The sequence below is a fragment of the Manacus candei genome, unplaced genomic scaffold (assembly GCF_025592945.1).
Source record: "Manacus candei isolate 608988 ecotype Guabito, Panama unplaced genomic scaffold, ASM2559294v1 h1tg000029l, whole genome shotgun sequence".
Lineage (NCBI taxonomy): Eukaryota > Metazoa > Chordata > Aves > Passeriformes > Pipridae > Manacus > Manacus candei.
Window position 1 is genome coordinate 344,875 of NW_026138077.1, and position 20,028 is coordinate 364,902.

At 42.7% G+C, this 20,028-nt stretch overlaps 1 protein-coding gene across 1 annotated transcript in view; it reads right to left on the reverse strand.

Moving 5' to 3' along the window:
- Positions 1 to 14,637, reverse strand: part of ITGAV (integrin subunit alpha V) — a 45,423-nt gene extending 30,786 nt beyond the window's left edge. Inside the window, exons 1-2 of the mRNA XM_051791142.1 lie at positions 13,702 to 14,637; positions 10,130 to 10,257 (exon numbers count right to left, since the gene is read on the reverse strand). Of these exons, the coding sequence (XP_051647102.1) occupies positions 10,130 to 10,257; positions 13,702 to 14,069 (496 nt within the window). The 5' untranslated portion in view covers positions 14,070 to 14,637. The remainder of the gene's footprint in view (positions 1 to 10,129; positions 10,258 to 13,701) is intronic.
- Positions 14,638 to 20,028: the final 5,391 nt, after the last annotated feature.

Sequence of the window (20,028 nt, forward strand, 5' to 3'; positions counted from 1 at the left end):
TCTGATGGATTAGCACATCTGCACAGATTTCTGCACCTTGAACATCTACACTCTCACCCTTGCACAGACCAAAATGTGGTTTGAAGACTTGCAAGTCACCTTCTCAAGGTACAGGAAACCAAAAGCAGACCAAGATGCTTTCCAAAAAGGGAATTGTCTTCAGCAAACCCAAATCCCGGTGTTTTATCACCCTTTTTTTTTCCATTCCTCCAACCCTGCTAAGAAAACCTTCTGCTGGAGGAGAGTCCAGTCCTGCCTGGGGAGGGAAGTAGTGCTAACCTGCTGGGGAGAACCAGGGACTGGGATCCATATCCTTTTTGGCAGCATCAGGGGCTTCAAAATGGTTAATTCATCTTGTAACCACACCCGAGGTTACGTAGCCCTGAAAAGACACATTTGGCTTCTGCCCTCTACTCCTCCAGCTCCTCTTGGATACAAAAAGATCTCTCGGTTTCACTCGCCAAACAAAGCTTTAAGCAATTTAAAACTTCGGAATAATTAGAGGGACGTTTTATACTTTTTCCTACTGTTGCACACTTATACAACACCAGTTATCTATGACAAAAATGAAAGCTGGTGTAACAGTTCCACGTGTCAAGCAGAATCCCACTGTCCTAGGCACCATAAAAGTGTCTAAGAAGCCAACTTCCCACTTAAATTTAAAGGCAGCAAGTAAAAGGAAAGGTCGTTGCAGCAGCAGCCATTTGGCATTATCAGCAATGTGATTTTATCACAGATGTTCAGGAAATTAGTTCCTTCCAGTTTCAGCTGAACACATCGTCACAAAGCAATAATAAAAATGATAATTATAATTTCAATTTTTATTTAAGAAAAAAGACAAGAGTACTGGTTACTGGTGCCCCCCTGCCCATAGTCTGTGCTGACTACTCTGAAGAAGAGGGGAACCAGCAGATTAACCAGCACCTGCTGCCAAAACATCCCCTCTGTGCCTTTTCCTTGTGCACTCCTGAGCTGCAGGGAAGGATCTGTGTCCAGGACAGCAGCTTTAACAACCTGTCTCTCCCTTAGCCTTTAGGGGACAAAAATATTTTTCTACAGCACTGAAAGATCCCTGATTCAGCTGGAAATGGAGGATAATGTTCGAAACCTCTGGGCTTTGAGCTACAGTCAGAAGCTGGCATGTAAAAACCCAAAATCTCCAAACCAAAAAGCAAATTAACACGACCACAAAGCTGATTATGTGCCAAATGCACTTTATGTTCCAAGTGTCATGGCTTCAGAAGCCAGCACCATAATTTCTGAATGCCTAAATAACAAATTAGGAATTCTTATGCTTGCAAAGCCCCTCCACACCCCCTGGTAAAATGTGCTCCATTGGGCAATTTGGTTAAATGGGTTTTATTTATTTATAGCACACAACTATCATAAAAAATATTTTGCCAACATCTCAGTCAAACTGTCCAATGTCAGCACATAACAAACCAATACGTGCTCCAAGGTTAAGATGCCTTATATTGACTTTATCTTGTTTTCAAAGCCTCTTTGGGTTCTGTAAAACCAAATGGGGAAGGGGGGGGTCTTAGGGAGAGGGGCTTGAAATTGGCTGTAACACTGGAAAGTGCATTAGGACATAAAAAAATGATCAGGTAGAAAGTATTGACATTGGAAACATTTACAGATGCCTCCAATAAAAAAAATTGCAAACTTTAAATACAGTCCAAATCTGATGTTAACTCTCCATTTAAGAAGAAAAGTAACCTTTATTTACTGAGACCCATTTAAAATTCTCCCCAGGAAGAACAGTGTAAACAGATTATAAGCTTTTCCCTCAGGTCCAGAAGAGAAACTGATTTTCTGAGGGAATCCGGAAAACACCTCTTTGTCAAAAATCCCCTTTGATTTAAACAAGAAATGACTGGTAAAAATAAACATAAAAACACTTAAATGTGAGCCCTCACTGAAACAAACCATAGTTAAGTAAAGTAGTTTAGCTACACCATAAAGTAGGACACCTTTCACTAGGCCATGATGCTCAGAGCTCCATCCAGCCTGGCCTTGAAGAGGCCTTTAAAAGGCATTCAAACAAATAGATCTAGGCAAGACAAACTATGTTCTGACTAGATTTACTCAGGAAAACGTTCAGAGCTTTTATACAATGCTATTTGTCAAGACTAAAATGCAGCCACTGCATGAACTCCTCCTGCATGGGTCATTAATTCCAGGATTATGTCATTTGACCAGAGGGTATTATTTCCTATCTTTAAAGGCAGCTTCTGCTGTGGTTTTTCCTTTGCTCCTTCTCATGGTAGTAGGCATCACATGATGATTTTACATGACTCTTTCATCAGGGAAAAAGGGCTGACATGTCAAGCCAACAGTGCTGTGTCTCACAAAGTAGTTTCCAGGTGGGGTGATGGGGTAGTCAAGGCAGCAACAGATTGGTTTTTTTCCCTTCAAAAAAATAGATGTGTTGTTGCTGACGGACCAATGGAACATTTTCATTTTACTGCACTACGTAGGGTTTAAATTTGTAAATGAAAATTCATGTGGAGAGATGCTGGGTAGAAATTGAAGAAAAGAAAAGAAAAAAAAAATAGTCTTACCCATCTTCCAAATATAATTAAAAGATCAAAAGTTTTTTCACTGCCGAGTTTCTTTTAGCTATCAGCTTTGGATAGTTGGCACCTTCTTTTCCCAAGGTAAATGTTATCAGTTACAGAAACAATGGAGTTACTACAAAATGCCTCCATTGAGTAAGTGGATCGAGTTGTAACTTGCAGCCCGCCTGTTTTTATGGTAAGGAGCAAACTCAGCTCAAACACTTGCCCCTGATCTTTTGTGCGGGACTTAACTGAGATAATTACGAGTGGAGAGGCACTGAACTGATGAAACCTGGTTCAGAGTCATCATACCAAGAACACTTAAGAAGTTGTAAAACGCAAGTAGTCACCTAATTCAGGGAATTCAGGTTAAAATAAACCTCTTTGTAACTACGCCGATTCAAAGTGAACGATGTCGCCACTTCGAGGTAAAAGGAAACTACGTAGCCAGTGAAAAGAAAAAGCCCCGCTCTCACAATATGAGACCTTTATGCGGTATATAAAGCACCTTCCATCCCAAATCTCAGTAAACGCAGCAGGAGCCAGCACGTTTTTATACACCTTTACTAGAAACTCCTCGTGCTTCGAGACAGCTGATGGTTTAGCAGCCTGGGTTTAGCCAGTGTTTCGTGATGACTCAGGGAGAAAACAGACCTTCCCACTACTCCCCTTCCCTCTTCTGAGGTAAGAATCCCGCATTTTTTCCCCGGGCGGTGCTGGAACAGAGTCTAATATAAGTAAGCCCTTTTTTTTTTTTTCCAACTAGTCATACCATTGAGATCCAGCCACCCACGGACAGAGCCAAGAGTATTCATGCAGGAGTCGAGCTAATCACAAAAGCACGAGCATTTCTCCGCTGTCAGCTCCGACAAGGAGCGGAGGAGGTTTGATACCTTCTGCCGCCCTCTTCTGCATTCGGAGCAGCTCCCAAATCCCAAAGCACATCGATAAGGATAGCAACCCAACTACAATGGGACCGAGGCAACGGCAGATTTTAGCAAGATAAAAAGCAATCCACTTCAGCGCAGATGAATGAATGGGCTTCACAAGATTTATCGCTCTGCTGTTGGCCAAACCTATAGCCTTTGAGATTGAAATCACACTGATACCGATACAACTACCAGCTAAAAATAAAAAGCACTTCGTTAAAGCAAGCTGTTTTCACCCATCCCACTCTTCCTCATTCCATAAGTGGAGATGATGGAGTTAGGAACAGTCAAAATCTCCACGAGGCAAATGTAAGCTCGTGGCACCCGCTCCAGTCACAACTTCAACATCAGCAGGTCTCAGGCTGAGCAATCCTACAGCTCACAGCTGCCCAAGGCAGTTAAAATACCCACTTCAAGCTTAAATAGGTCACAGATAGATCCAGCCATGCCAAACTGGTGGTTTAGGCCTCCAAACAAAGCCTTCTATTGTTTAGAATCACCCACTTGGGGATAGAAAAAAGCCAAATACGTAAACATAAGGAGGAATCAGGAGAGTTCTTTATAAACATTTTCCTTTTCGGAAGCCTCCTTCTCCTCCATCAGCACAGATCAAAACAACCAGTCTCCAACGAATTTTATCCAAAAGCATTGAAGAACAAGCCATTTCCCTAAAAATCACTCTGCTGCATCAAATACATGGGAAGGGGCAAGAGGAGGGACAGTACAATTGTCAGGGACAAAACTTTCTCCAGCCACAGGGCACATTGAATTCTTTTCCCAAAGTAATGAAAACACACCACTTAGAGCTGAAAACATTTGAAATGCTCCTAGTTTTTAGTATTCAACAGCTCCTGTTAAGTTTCCTCAGTCTTGAATTTTGAGATGTACCACGGAGAATGAAGGCAGCAGGGAAAGCTTTCCCCAGGAAAAGGGAAGACCATCCAGCCATGCATCCATGGTTTCCCAAACATCTCAGAAGAGCAAGACAATGCATTGTCTGAGCAAGCAAATCTTTCTGGGCTAAACATGAAATCTGCTCGAGAAATCTGCAATTCATTAGCATAGAAGTTCAAAGTTGGTTTATGAGCATATTTTCCTCTGTAACAGTTCCTAGAGCTGTCTGCATTTCATCATTCTGAATGCAGCAGCTCTTGAAACAGTCTCAGCACTGCACTTTCTGATGCTGACACAAAGAGCTGTGTTTTCAAGCATCCTGTAATGCAGCAGGTACATTTCTCACTTGAGGTTTTCTTTTAAAAAAGCAGCAGGTAACAAAATAACTTTGTTATATTTTTACGAAAAGCCACAGGAACATGAAGAAATGCTATTTCTACCAACCCATTCTTGACTGATGAAGAGCTAGGACCCCAAAGATGAAAAGTGAAATAATATGAATAATTACAAAGATTATTTCCTTTTGGGAAACAAAATCTTTTGATTTACATTAATTTGCTACACGTGTGTACAGCCTGATTAACTCCAACTGGTTACATGGGCCTGTGAAGAATTGTTTTGTTTGTTTGTTGGAATGGAAACTCAGGGTGATTCTGCTCTCTAAAATTCCATGGCCAAATAATGGAGGTATTTATCTAGATGTCAGACAATCAGCTAAGTGCACCAACCCTGCCATTCCTTGCATGCCAAACTGTAAAGCACATTGGTAAAAACATAAAGATGACTTGTCAATTTTTTCCTAAAAAGCACATTTGACCCCCCCTCTGCTCACTGGTTTTGTTGTCTGGCCCAGTGAACTTTTGATCCTCCTCTTGCACATAAAAAGACACGTTTAATTTTATACACAAAAAATGGACAGCTATACAAATTAAGTTAAGCTTGTGGGAAACCTTTTCAGTTTTGAAGAATCTCTTTCCTGAGCAAGATCACTGAAAACCTGTTGGGAATATTTGGTAGTACCTGTGAAAACTGTGCTCTGCAGCCCACGAAGGCTGTGGAAGGACCCAAGGGAAGGGAGATTGATGTGTCTTTAAAAAGGTTTCGGACCTTTTTCTCAGAACTGATCAGAAACAGAAAATGGGCTGCTGTACGAAGTGAATTCCCGTTACAGTTCATCCACAAGAAGTGTGTTTTTCCTGGAAAAAGCTGTGAAGCAGCTGCCAGATGAAGCAACTGTTCAGCTTTCTAAGAGTGGAGCCACCTCTCCAGTCAGCCTTGCAGAAAGAGTAGTACAAGGGCTTGGCCAGCAATAAGAGCAGCTTTTTCACCAATTGCTTTCCCAGATACTTTCTTTTTGACAAAATTCAGAACATTTCCCTATTTCTGTAGATTAAAACAAACAAACAAAAAAATAAACTAAGTTTTCTGTCACAAATTTATCTAGTGTGGAGAACGGATAAGAATGCATGAAGATAAATATTTACCCACCTTGAGCTATAACCCATGATTTTTGATAATTTGAATGTGAAATCTTAGCAACATCTTGCAAAGAAAGGGATTTATTGCTATAAGGGATTCTGCTTGTGACAATTATGAAGAACACACCACCTTGAGTATATATAAATTTCCCCTCAGTGGTTGTCCTGAAAAAATGTGGCCTCCTACACATTCTGAAACTCTGAAAGTTAACTGAGAAAGAGGGGGAAAAATCCCAAGGATTTTACATAATGATTCAATTGAAATTGTGGTAATGTTGAGGCAACTGTAGCAAGAGGTCAAGATACACAAGAACACAAAGAGCAGAAACTTCAGTTCTGTGACAGAGCCACGTTCAGCTATTGAATTAAGGAGGTGAACAGAAACAAAGTAAAAAAAGAGTTTTCCAATGAGATTCTACCTCAGCTTGCAGGATTACCTGTTACAGTAACAGCAGCCCTGCCTCATAGCTCAGTTTGGCACCAGGACCAACCAAGGTGTGCGTGGTGTGTGTGAGAAAGCTGGTTTGGTGGTTGGGTCCTTTCTCAGTCTTAATCTTTACATGCTTCTGAGAGCAAAAGGCAGCCTGAAGGAGATGCCTAATGATACTTGGAAACCTTTTTTTTTTAGAAAATATCCTCCCTTTCTGGCCACCTAGACACGAGCACATGCAGCACAGCTCTAGGCACCCCTGAATTTGAGGGCACGTTCTACCACACGTGTCCTCTGTGCAATTTTGACACAGTCATCATGACTACATTAAATCAAACCCAACTGATGGCAGTGCTCAAAGGCTGAGAAGCCCCACAGCGAAGCATCTTTACATTTGGGAAGTGTTAATGTGTGATACAAACATTTTGCCTTCCAAAGCCACCATAAGAGACCAGAATGCCAAAAGCAATTAGTATAATATGCACAGCAGCACACACAGACACACAGACAAGAGGATTCTCCAGTGGACTTTTTTTATGTGAGTGTAACCATTGTGCTGGGAGATCCCCCTTCCCCCTTTGAGAATTTTCCCTGTCCCTGGCAGCAGGAGGTTGGGACTAGATGATCTTTAAGGTCCTTTCCAACCCAAACCATTCTATGATTCTATGAAACATATTGCTTTTTCAACTGAGAAAATATGCTGTGTAGGAACAGGGAAAAAACATTATTTATTTTTTTTTTTTAGCCAGAAGTTTAAAAATTATAATACATGCTTTAATGTTGGGGTTTTGTTTATGTCACAGGTGGGGGGCAGGGAGGAGAGCATGAGAAAGAGGGAAATACATATATTTTCAGGACAAGAGCTACACAAGTTCCACTAATGGACTCCTCCTGCCCAGCTCCATCCTGGCAGAGCTGAGTGGTCACCCACGGGAAGGAATAAACAAAGTAGTAAATTCCATACTACAGGAAATATCAGCTTAATGACTTATCCCTTTCCTCCAGGGGAGCTGAGGGCAAATGCAAGCAACAAGCAACCTAAGGGCTGGAACAACTCCTCCAAAGATTAACATCAAGCAGCTGGCACCTTCCCTCCTGGGCTATGTAAGAGCTTTGGCATTTGCTCCCATAAATGACCACTCTGCTGTGCAAATACATTAAAGAGTAAGAGCAAGAGTTAGAAAATAAAACCCAATTCCATGCAGTCACTGCTGTGCAGCTAAGTTCAGTGTGGCCTTTGTAGAAGAGAAAAGGACCCATAAAGCTAGGGAAAAGCTCCAATAAAAACCATGGAATGTTCAAGAAGAAGTAATAGTAATACTATTAGTATTAAGAACAATATATAGAGAAAAAAAACTTGCTTGCTGGACTGCTCTAAAACCCTACTGTCATATTTATTTGTGATACAACCACGAGACAAAGGGGACAAACATAACATCACACAGAACCAGCCTTGCTCTCTCCTCCATTGCCATGTTCCCAGCACAGAACCACGGCCTTGCCCTGTGCTCACACACTGCCACAGTGCCTTGGACTGGCCCAGGATCTCCAGCTGTGCTACCTGGCAGAGGGGAGCAGGAGAAGGAATATGGGCATGACTTCTACTAATTATGGGGGATCCAGCTCCACATATGGGGTTTGGCATTGACAAGTAAACAGGGGAAAGTCATGAGTACAACCTATTTTCACAGGTCAGGTTCCACACTAGCTGTAAAAAAATCAGAAAAGAACTCTGAAGAAACATATGTAAGTAATGATGCAGAACCTGTGCTGCTTCTTCCATTAACAAACCAGCTAAATAATCTGGGGAGGGGGATAAAAAAATCTGCCTTGTATTGCAGGGCTAAGCAATACCTCTGGAGTTACAAATCATATTACAGCCATTTCAAGCAGTGATGGATGAACCTGAATTCTTGCAGAGGTCGCATTTAGTCATCTGCCAAAATCCCCTTTGCATCAGCACCACAAGTCAGTGGTCAAATCTTCCACTTCCAGCTTCCTCAAGGTGGATCCCAAGTGTTCCCCAGCCCCTGTTCCCTCCAGAGGCAGGGACAGGCAGGAGTGGGGGTTTACACTGTGTGGGCAGTGACACTGTCACCAGAACGCAGGGAATCGACCATTGTCATTATGGACAGAGAAAAAGACATTTTTTTTTTGTCTCAGGGTCTTTATTATTTTATGGTGCTGAAATACAATGCCCCTTTTCACCGGGAGAATAATTGACAAATGCATTATTTCCCCATCCCCTGCCTCAGAGCTGGAATGAGTTAAAGTAGGCCCGAAATAAATCCTCTCAAGCCTGTTATGACCTGCTGTTTTTACTGTTAAATTTCAAGTGATTAACGTGCCTGGTACTTAAAGGCAAATGATGAGCAAAACATTGTTTGTTTGCCCAGTAGCAAATACCTTAAACACAGACACACAGGAAAGCAGCACAGCCTCTGTGGCTGCCTACTCTGCCTGGCACATGTAAAAGCAAATATTCACAGTATAAACAGACAAATGCACTGCAATTCCCATTGGAAGATGCACCTACAACCTACCTGAGCGGCCCATCTTTCCCCACCAGAAGTTTTCTTTTTGCTATAATATTAGTGATGTTTAATAATTAGGGACAGCTAGATTCTTTCTTTAAAGAAAAAAAAACCCAACCTCCTAGAATACAAACATGTTGTTTAACAATAAGCCCAAAGTGAAATAAACAAAACAACAAACAACAAATTAAAAGCAACTTTTCTGCCTGACACTGATCAGACAAAATGTCACACTTAGCAGCTTAGGAGAGATCTTCAGTAATGTGACAGAAATGTTCCTGCAGAGTGAACTAAGGAGACTGATGACAACTTGGGTTTTGTCTGTACCATTATGTACCACCTTCTTTTTCTTTCTTTTTGCAAGAGAATTGAATCTGAACACCAACAACATTTTGTGGCACACCTTGGCAAATGGGTAAGAAGAAGAGCTTCTCCTCTGCATCATCAGGATTTACAAAGGCTGCATCACTAAGAGCCTTTAGACTGACAAGTCAAAACAGCAGCAGAGGCAAGAAGGAATTTTAATCAACCAGACCTTAACAGCACAGGTGCTTCCTCTCCTTCACCACATGGGTCTTGCTAATCCACTCCCATGACACGGGAAGGTTTTTCCACTGGAAAACAGGATTCAACCCTGAGTGGCTGGAGCAGAAAAGCACATGCAGTGTGTTCTCACATGACCTGCCACAGCTTGTGGGAATCACTGGGTGCACCAGAGCATGAAGAGTGACTGAAATCTTTAATGTCCACATTGCTGCTGCTTGGCTTTTCTGGGCTTCAGAAAATGGGTGAGGAATGCCTCTGACCTGAGGCACCTGAGTGCTGCTATCACAGATGCCACAAATATCCCATATTTTTCCACAGTTGTTAGTTTATGCTCCTGGTTTCAGATGAAACTTCTATTTCTGCCCATACCACCTTTGCTGATATTGAAAAGTATCTTTTCTCACATGTCACATTCTTAACAGGTAAAAAATCCCTCGGGGTTTATTGGGAATTAATTAGGTTGCCAGATGTTTTATGACCGTTGTAAAGTACAGAGGGGAAATATAAATAGATTAAACCACAAGAAGAACAATGTTTGCTCACTCAGGCTTTCAGCACACACCAAGGGCAACAAAATTCTAAAAAAGAGACTAGAGGAAAAAGAAAAAACAAACAGGCCTTGATGAGCTGCCAGTCAAAAATTGGCCTCATTAACACTGGTGAAGAAACCTCACATGAATCCAGATCCCTTCTGCTTCCCCACAGCAGCAGTAGAGCAGAGACAGCTCATCTCCCCTCACAGTGACCCCCAGGTTACCTGTGTCATCAAATATGATGGGCTGGCAGTTCCTGTTGGAGTTCCAGTTACATTTGAGCACCTGCCCTCCTTCCACGATGTTCTGCTGGGTGGTGTTTGCCTTCGGAGCTCCCACCAGAAGATATGTCCTGCAGTAAAAAGAAGAAATAAAACCAAAGTTTAGACAACTAAGGCACAGGTGTTATCACTTTATGACACCTGAAGAGTTAATACAGCAAAAGCCTTGCCCACTCAAATATAAATCTGAGTAGAACTACTCTGAGTTTCAGAGAAATTCATGGGACGTCTTAGATCTTGGGTCCTTAAGCAGGCAAAAAAACCCCCAGAAATGTTTACCATAAAGAAGAGACAAAGAAGATAGAGAAGAAGAAGACAAAGAAGATAGATCCTACTTAAAACGATACCTAAAATTAAATAAAAACCTTTTATATTCTTTTTTTTTCTTTAAAAAAACCCTGTGTATGCAGCGGAACAGGAAACCATGTACTTCTGTAATTTACCAAAGTCATCAGTTGACATAATTTCTGGTTAATTTTGTGTGTAAGGGTAGTTCGAGGAAGTCAGTCAAAAATGGAAGCGATGTATAAACAAAGCAGGAGCGCACTCTGAGCTCAGCATGTCCCGAATGTGATGAGTCAGCCTCCTGCGAGAGAGTGCTCTGGTAAAAACAATCCCCAAGCCACCGGTCAGCCGCAGATTTGTATGTTAATGAGTCGTTACCGAAATTCATTAGGCAGTCATCGTTTTCTTATTAGGATCTGCTGTGCTTTCCTACATCTCTGCTTGCACAGGGTTCAGCGCACCCCGAGCGGGAACTGCGCCTGCACAGCTGGCAAAATTCAGAGGTTGCAAAGCAAGAAACGGATCAAACGAGGTTCTTGGTGTCTTCCAAAACCTTCCAGGAACCTCAGGACGTCTGAGACGCACTTCACTCATCAGCACTTACTTGAGGAAGTCAATTTGAAGCATAAAGAAGTGCATAGAAGACATAAAATCAAATGCTTCCTTTCCTCAGAACCTGTCTGCTCCTTGCTTCCCCTTAGAGTACCTAAAAGAGGATCCAGCTTCCAAGAGCAAGTCTTATCAGGCACTATGGTTCTTTAGTTTTGAAATTGGTTTACCTGGACAAGCTGCAGGACTGGTTGGAGAGAATGTCTACAGGCAAGCAAATCCAGGCTTATCAAACTTGCTCTGGTTTCACAGTCATCCCCAGGCTTGGAGATGGAAAGAGCTCCAAGTTGGTTTTGGTACAGAGCTGAGTTTATGTTTCTTAACATGTAAACACCAGGTATAAACACGTAGCACCTCATCAAAGCTCAGTTCAGACAAAGACCAACACAAGCTACTAGTTTTCAACCTGTGTGAATTTTCAGAACCTTCAAAAATTTCCTGGTGTGGACCCTGATAGAAAATCCAGGCTCGTTGGCAACCCATTTGTTTTCCTTAGTTGCCATTCATAGACTGTCTAGATTTCAAGAACAGGAATTTAAAACGCTTTAATCAACTTACAATGTTCTCTCTGTGCTTAAAAATAAACATCATAATGCCAAGTAAAGAAAAACATCAATTACTATAATTACAATCCATTAAACAAGCTACCAAGCTCGCCTCCTGTTTTACTCTTGCACCGCTAGCTTCTCAGAAGACCCCCAAATGAGATGTGTGTTTAAAGACTTAAATCTTTACCATTCTCATAACACATTTCAAATTTTTCTTAGGATAGTCTTTGTGATGAAGTTTATTCATAAGATTAAAAACACAGGAATCATTATGGGACACAACAAAGCTTTAGTCACGTCATTTCCCAAAGTAAAAAAAACTCGTTTCTATCAGCATAGACCAAACAAGCAGATTTTATCACTCCTGGAATAGGACTTCCATCCTGGACTTCTAAATATGCTTTAGTTTGGCATCCAGCAGGTCAAAATAGACTATGAAACAGCAGTTTGAGCATTCAAGAACTAATAACATGTCTTTGTTGTCAGGCTAGTCAACCCTTTAGTCAAGCTTTAGCTTGGCTAAACTGACTCGATCTCTCGCACTCATGTAAAGAACGAGGTGATAAAAATTCACCAAAGCAAAAAGAAAGGCATAGGAACCAACCAAGTGACACACATGATGCTCAACAAAACCCTGCATACAAGTATTTCTGGCTACTTCAGGAGGCAAAATATCAGTGTCCACGGGAATAAACTCAAAATTGAACACCACTGGAGTCTGTTCCCGTAAAAGTTGCATAGCTACTTTGTTTCAGCTAAGAGCTTAAATGTAAGATAAAGTGCTTAGCTTAGCAAGTACAAACATTCAGTGACAACAAAAAAGCTGAGGAGAAAATTCCCCTGCAAATACGCAGGAGTCTACCATGCTGCTTGAAAACCACACTGTTCTCTTTTACAGCAGTGCATTTTAAGGTCAATAGTTCTTATAAAAATAATGGAAAGCTTCCAAATAATGATTTCATGGAGACCTGAGTCACATAATTCCTTATCAGAAAGCAAGTAAGAAAGTTTATTACGGGCATTTACCAGTCTCTTGATAACTCTGCAGCCACACATGCTGACTTAAAAATACAGGGAGGGACAAAAATAGAACCTTTTTTCCTTTGGTACAAAGACTTACAGGGTTAAGATAGCACAGAAAGATGGTGCAACACGTGCAAGTTAAGACAGGACGGCTTCTAATATATGTAGGCATTAATGAAATGCAAACAAGGCTAGACGATGTACTGCAAAAAGACTTGCTCAATACTTATATTCTTGTTTATGAGCTAAAGATTAAGAGGGAGAGAGAGAATATCCCCTCAGCACGACAAAAGCCAGCAGCTTTTCCAGTTTTACAGCACTTTCATAAGATGGGAAAGAAGTATGTGTGGGGGGGAAAGTGGCAAAATCTGGATGTTACTGCAGCCCCGCACTTGAGAACCACAGCCTGATTCATTCTGGCAACACGAGGATTCAAGGGTCTGAAACGCACCAGCTACTACACACTGCCTAATCTTCAACATGAAACGGGAACATACGGAGGAAGCAGATGTGGAAGGTGCTTACATGGAACTTTTCCTTCCCCTTGCTGCCTCCTCAGCAGGTCAGTGACCCGCACAGACACCGCACAACCCAAACTTGGCACCACCGCAAAGCAGTCAAACCAGAGAACGGCAGAACTCCTGAAATGCCACCTCAGGAAGCCAAATCTCCTACCTTCACCTTCCTACACTGTATTAGCCATTACCACCATCTGCATAAGACCAGGCTGGCAGAGAATTCCACAGTGCCGAAGCCCGGGACTGGGTCTGGCTCCCCGGGAAGGGGGTCTGAGCATCCAGAGCCGCCCCGGGGAGGGAGGGATGCGGACCGGTCCCTGCTGGGCAGGGCCGGGGACGGGCGCGGCTCCATCCGAGCCCCCGGAGGGGGCCTGAGCAAAGCATCCCGGCGCTCCCGGCCCGGCTGGACCAGCGGCACCGGGGCTGCTCCGGCCGCCGCATCGCCCTGCCCGTCCTCCGCCAGGACAACACCGCCCCGGCTCCAGCGCCGCCGGAGCGGCTCGGCGGGGGCAGGAGCGGGGCGGGCACTTACGAAGACGGGTCGGGAGCGAAGAAGTCCACGGCGAAGCCGAAGTAGCTGCCCGCCGGGCCCGAGTAGACGGCCGGGCGCTCCACGTCCAGGTTGAAGGCAGCGGCCGGGCACAGCGCGGCTCCCAGCAGGACCAGCAGGACCGGCATCGCCTCCAGCCGGAGCGGCATCGCCCCCCGCCGCGCCATGGCCCGGCCCCGCTGCTCCGGGTGCGGCTCTGCCGGGACGGGACGGGACGGGACGGGACGGGCCGGCCCCGGCCGAGGGGGCGGAGGGGCCGCGTTTCCCGCGGCGGGGCGGGGACGGGAGGGAGCGCAGCCACTTCCCCTTTCGGCTCGGGACGGGCCGGCAGGAAGGAGAGGCGGCATCATGTGGTGCCGGGGGCGGGCCCTGCTCCGCTCCGCGCCCCGGCCGCCGCTCCTTCCGCCGGGAGCGCGGGGGGCTCGGCCCTGCCCGACCGGGATGGGGCTGGAGCAGAAGGCTGCGAGAAGTCCAGGACATTCTTCCCTGAGGTGCTGGAACGGGTTACCCAGAGAAGCTGTGTCCGCCCCATCCCTGGCAGTGCTCAAGGCCAGGTTGGATGGGGCTCTGAGCAACCCGGCCCAGTGGAAGGTGTCCCTGCCCACGGCACGGGGGGTGGAAATAAATGATCTTCAAAGTCCCCCCTCCCAACCCAGACCATTCTGTGAGTCTGTAAAACAGCGCTAGAAATAAGAGTGGGACACATCCGTGCCTGGTCTCACTGAGTCTGGTAAAGCCTTTCTGAACAAGGCTGGGAGAGGGTCTTTAAGGAAAGCTGTTAACACAAGCAAAGAGTGAAGGAAGGGCCAGTGTGGACCCAGCCATGGAGGAAAAAAAAACACCCAAAACCATATTTTCAAACACAAAGGCTATTAAATGATTTTAAATCCCAGAGGCACAGCTCCTCCTCAGCAACAGGGATGCCCAGCAGCAGGTGCAGAGCTGGGAAGAGCTGAGTCTGTAAATCCTCCCTAACGGAGATCTTGGCTCCTGTTCCTACCCACCTGGGGAAGCAGCATCTGGTGCAGGCTCAGTCTCTGCAGTCACAGTTTGTGGCCCTCGGATCATCTGTCACTAATAATGTTCCAGCACTATCAGCAAAGCTCAGGCAGCTGGAGGCTGCTATCAAACCCAGCATCAGCCAACACAGTCAAACGTGCTCAGCACAGCAGTGTTTCAGGTAAAAAAACCCATGCTGGAACACCTATAAAGTGGAAACAGTTCATATTAATTCACAATATTAATTTGTATACCCTAACAGGATTGTAGTTTAATGATCTTTCCCCTATTGCCACAAGAAGTCTTAACTTTTAGGTTTGCTTTTTTTTTTTCATGGGAGCATGATAAAAAGTAAAAATAAATAATGATGTTTCAAGCCCTAAATAAAAATTTAAAGTATCCCACACATATTTACCAAGGGATAGATTCAGTGTTACATGAGTCCCAAAAGAAAAACACTTATGCAATAAGTACAAGAAAACCCACAGAGCAATCAAAGAAAAAGTCTCAGAAAACATCATGTAGAGAGTCTGTGCTGAGGCCTCTAATAGAGAGGATTAATTGTAGCACAATAGCTGCAAAAAGAAGGTGAAAACTCTATCCTAAGGGGTTTGTGTAAAGAATGGAAGTTACACCAGTTAGAAAGACTTCCTAAAATACTGGTATAACTCCCATACACTCTTTGGATATGGATATGGGTACCACTGGTGAAGTTTAGGACTGAGATTCTAAAGAGATCATTTTACTTTTAAATCTGTTAAATTGGCTGTAAGTGGACTTTTACAGGCTCATTTCTAAAAAGATCAGATGCATCAGGCAGAGCCAACAAGATTCAGAGTGAGCAAAATAAAAGCCACTTACTGAGAATGCTTTCAATGGAGAACAATCATCATGGCAGAAAATAATTAAAATGATCAGGAATAATGGCAGGCCACTTAATACAGCCAGAAGAAGGATGTTTGTTACAGAACTGCTAGTTAACCTACCAAAGAGACAGGATTTATCATTGAGTATTCCCGAAGTTGTGATGGAATTGGGTTAATTCAGCGTAGACAAAAGCAGTATATTAAAACTTTCAACTGTGTGCATTAACACTGTCTTTTCATTAATTATTCCTTAGAAGAACCCAAGGACTTAACAGAAAAAAAACCACAAAGAAGGACATCTCAGAAGCAGGTTCCTGTTTTCCTTCAGTGGAAATTTACAGTCACTGCTGTCTGCCTGCTTTTCTTCCTCTTTAGTGATGGCCAGCAGCCTACATTCACCCAGCCATGGTAGGTGGGCTCACAAGAAAAAAAATGTGTCAGGTATAAAGGTTCCAAGTGCAAGCACTGAACACTGATATTGGGTGATCTCTTCAGTTTCTCACTAAACAAAAAGAGAAAATAGCTTTAATTTAAAAACTTCAATATTAGCATAAAATGGTTTGTGTCGGAAGGGACTTTAAAGATGGGCAGGGACACCTTCCACCAGGTTGCTCTAATTGTTCTATTTTAATACAGTCAGATTTTATGTTAGCAGTGAAAGCTAAATTAAGTAGTCTTGAAGCTGTCAGAAAACACAATTAACTAAGAGACTGAGTCATAGCAACCTTTGAAAAGCTGGATGTAAAATATGTATGCTGGATTGTACACCGTGGATTCCTGCCTGCTGCTACTTACCTGCTGGGTTATTTTTAACAAGTTCATTCAGAAAAATTACCAATACAAGGGGAAAAATAGAAGGGTAGAAAGCGAGAGAGGATTTCATTGGAAAGAGGTTGGGAATTAAGGGTTTTCCACTTTAAAAATGCTTTATGTCTGATCTGGTTCCACCCATCTAGACAGACATGAGTCACCTTCCTTCTCACACAACCCTGGGGCACTGTCCACTGGAAGAATATTTTAGACATATTTAATACATACATGAATACATATTTTCATATATTTATACTTCCAGAAAAGTATATTTCAAGTGTAGGTTTTTAAGCAGCAATCTCATGATCTATAAAGGAAGAACTCCCAAACATTTTCATTTATTTGCTCCCACAGCTTCCCTGTCTGCAGAAAAGTCTGTCACAGCTTGGCAAACAGCAGCACACAGAAGAGAAGTGGTTTGTTCAAGTAAATCCATGGCAGAGCCACCAAAACCCACCAGGTAATCCTGTGTTCCAGTCACTTGTTCTTCCTATTAATTGATAATAATTCCTTCAGGAAGCCAACTCAAAAATAATTTATTATCAAGAAATGGGGGAGAGTTCCTATACCTAGACTTGATACTTGTTACTGATTTTCATAACTTTGTGGCCTCCTTATTGGTAAAAGAAGAAACATTACCAAAGATTAACTTTTATTTACTAACTTTTCCCCCAGCTTTTGTACTACAGACCTGATCGAAGCATATGAGTTAATAAGTTCCCAAACTCTAGCAAATAGGGCAATAAAAGAGAAAAGAAAAGAGGGGTTTATGAGTACCTTGAGAAAGTAGCTTAGGGAAAGGGAGGATTTATTTGCTCTACTTGATTGTATAACTTCATAGCATTACACAAGCAGCAAAGGAGAAGGTTTTTTTAAGACCTTCGAATTTTTTTAAGACCTTCGAATTTTTTTAAGACCTTCGAATTTTTTTAAGACCTTCGAATTTTTTTAAGACCTTCGAATTTTTTTAAGACCTTCGAATTTTTTTAAGACCTTCGAATTTTTTTAAGACCTTCGAATTTTTTTAAGACCTTCGAATTTTTTTAAGACCTTCGAATTTTTTTAAGACCTTCGAATTTTTTTAAGACCTTCGAATTTTTTTAAGACCTTCGAATTTTTTTAAGACCTTCGAATTTTTTTAAGACCTTCGAATTTTTTTAAGACCTTCGAATTTTTTTAAGACCTTCGAATTTTTTTAAGACCTTCGAATTTTTTTAAGACCTTCGAATTTTTTTAAGACCTTCGAATTTTTTTAAGACCTTCGAATTTTTTTTACCATATGATAAATTTTGGCTTCCTAGGAACTGGCTGTGCAGCCCTACTGCTTGTTGCCAACAAATTGCTGAGATGGGCCAGAGGAGTAACTCAGCCTTAACTCAGACTTTACACAGAGTCAGGGGTTACTCAGCCCTCGGGAAGTCTCTTTTCACACCATTTCCTCCCTTCCAGATTGCTGCTCCTTGGACAGCTGTTGGGTGCATATCTGGCTGCTCCCACCACTTCAGTTTTAATTCAGAGCCCAAGCAGAGCCAAGCAGCCCAGACAGCTCCAGAGTGGAGCCACAGCTCCCTGGATGGCATTAAATTTAACCCCCCAGCCCCAACAGGGGAAAAAGGCTTTTTCCATATCCCAGGCTTGGGATACACTTTCAATTAAAGCCAATCTATAAATCAAGGGAACGTATTTTCTACTATAGGAGAAGCCAAGGGATTCATTCCATGGCCTGCATCGAGCTGCTCTGCCTGACACAATCATGGATAGAGCCAAAAAACAGACTTAGGTGTTAACACAGAGCAAGAAACACCCCTTTAGTGAGGATGGGAGTTTTCTTTCCTGGCTGGTTCAGCTCTCAGCATGACTAACAAACAGATAAGCAACAGCCACCGAGATCATATCACAGAATGTAAACACATGAATTACCTGCTTCCATATTTACTCTCCTGTTACCTGCCTTTCTGACTGACAAGCTGAGATACTCAGTGGTGAAAATCAACCACTAAGAAGTGGGCAGGGCTGGGATTCCTTCTAAGACACCAAAATTTTTGTCTGTATTCAGTGTTAAACACAATTATTTTGGAATTCTTTGGCGTCCAAAGAACTGCTTTCCATTATTCAACACATGAAACTAATATTTATGTTACAACTTATTACTCTTGCTAACTTTTACTCAAACTCAAGGAATCGGTCTTGTTAGTTTTTAAACTTGTACAATAAGTTATTAACACAGCTGAATAAAACTTTGCAAGATGCAAAGCACCTTTTGGTATTATTTTTTTGCCTACTTTTTGCCTGAGTGTCCAGCATGTATTTTGAGTGTGCAACGTGGGTCAGGTATTTCAGAACATTTTCCTTTGCAATTACATCTCCTCCTCATGGCATTACACTCAACAGCAAGAAAGGGACAAAGTGCTACAATTCAGTAAAAATTGCACATGTGCAAACCACAGTGGTCCTACCTGAAAAGCCTCAGCAAGATGTCCTGTGTGTAAGCAATAAGCTTCAGCCTTTTTGCAGATCCAGTGCTTTACAGTCCCAGCAGGATGAATATCTGGAGCACAGGAAGGATCACCACTGCTTTGTTCATCAATGCTGCTGTTACTCTCCCAGAAAAAGCTTCCACTGATGGGAGAGTTTCAGTAAATATTTTGCTCTCCTGCCACTCAGACGCTTGGATTTATGAGGAGGCTCAGCTGCTCTGAAGAGATCTTTCAAGAAATAACTCAGTTTCTAACAAGGCAGTAGAAAATAAGCCAAACCTAACCAAAAAAGATGGACTTTACATATTACTCTGGTGTGCTCAGTGGCTGCCTTTTATTTCTGTTTTGTTTAATATTATCTTTAATGTTCATTTCTCGGGAAGAAGGAATAAATGTGAAAGCTGTGGAAGCATTACTGGGTGAGAAACATAAGACCAGCAGAGATGTTTAGGCTTGATTTGCTTTATTGCTCCTATGAGCAATGCACCACATCAGCCCCATCTCCTTCAGCTGTCAGCAAAAGCTGTCCTTAGCCCGGGGCTACAGGGCAACCTTCCCCTTGGGACAACAAAGGTATGGCTGGATTTGCTGGTGAACAACTCCCAGCAGGGAGCCTGGAATCTCCCAGTTCCAAAGGAAGTGAGTCGTGCCAGGGTTCCTCTCTGATTTGCTCAGTGCTGAGATCTGTATTACTCCAGTGTTAGTCAACGTCTGCCCACCATCCCCTTTTTTTCTTTTACAGAATACTCCTTACTCACCAGGCCTTTTTTTACATTAGGATTCCATAGCATCCAGTGCAGGGACAGCACTGCTTGACATACCCAGGGGTTCATATTTCTTCAGCCAGAATGAGTTTGTCATTATAAGTCACATGGGTGACTCATGTTTTTTGCATCACAGAGCACTTCAGCAGATTAACACACATATCCAGATGTCGCTCAGTAAACGCCCCCAAAGACTTAAATATTTTTAAAAGATATTTTTAAACAATATTTTTCACTCTAGAGAATAAAGGATTGTCAGGAAGTAATGTAACGAGGGAGAAACAGATCAGAGAAAAAACCCAAACAAAAAGACTCCAAAAAACAAAACAAAACAAACCCCAAACAAACAAACAAACACAAACCAAAAAACCAAGCTCTGTAATATTCTCTGCA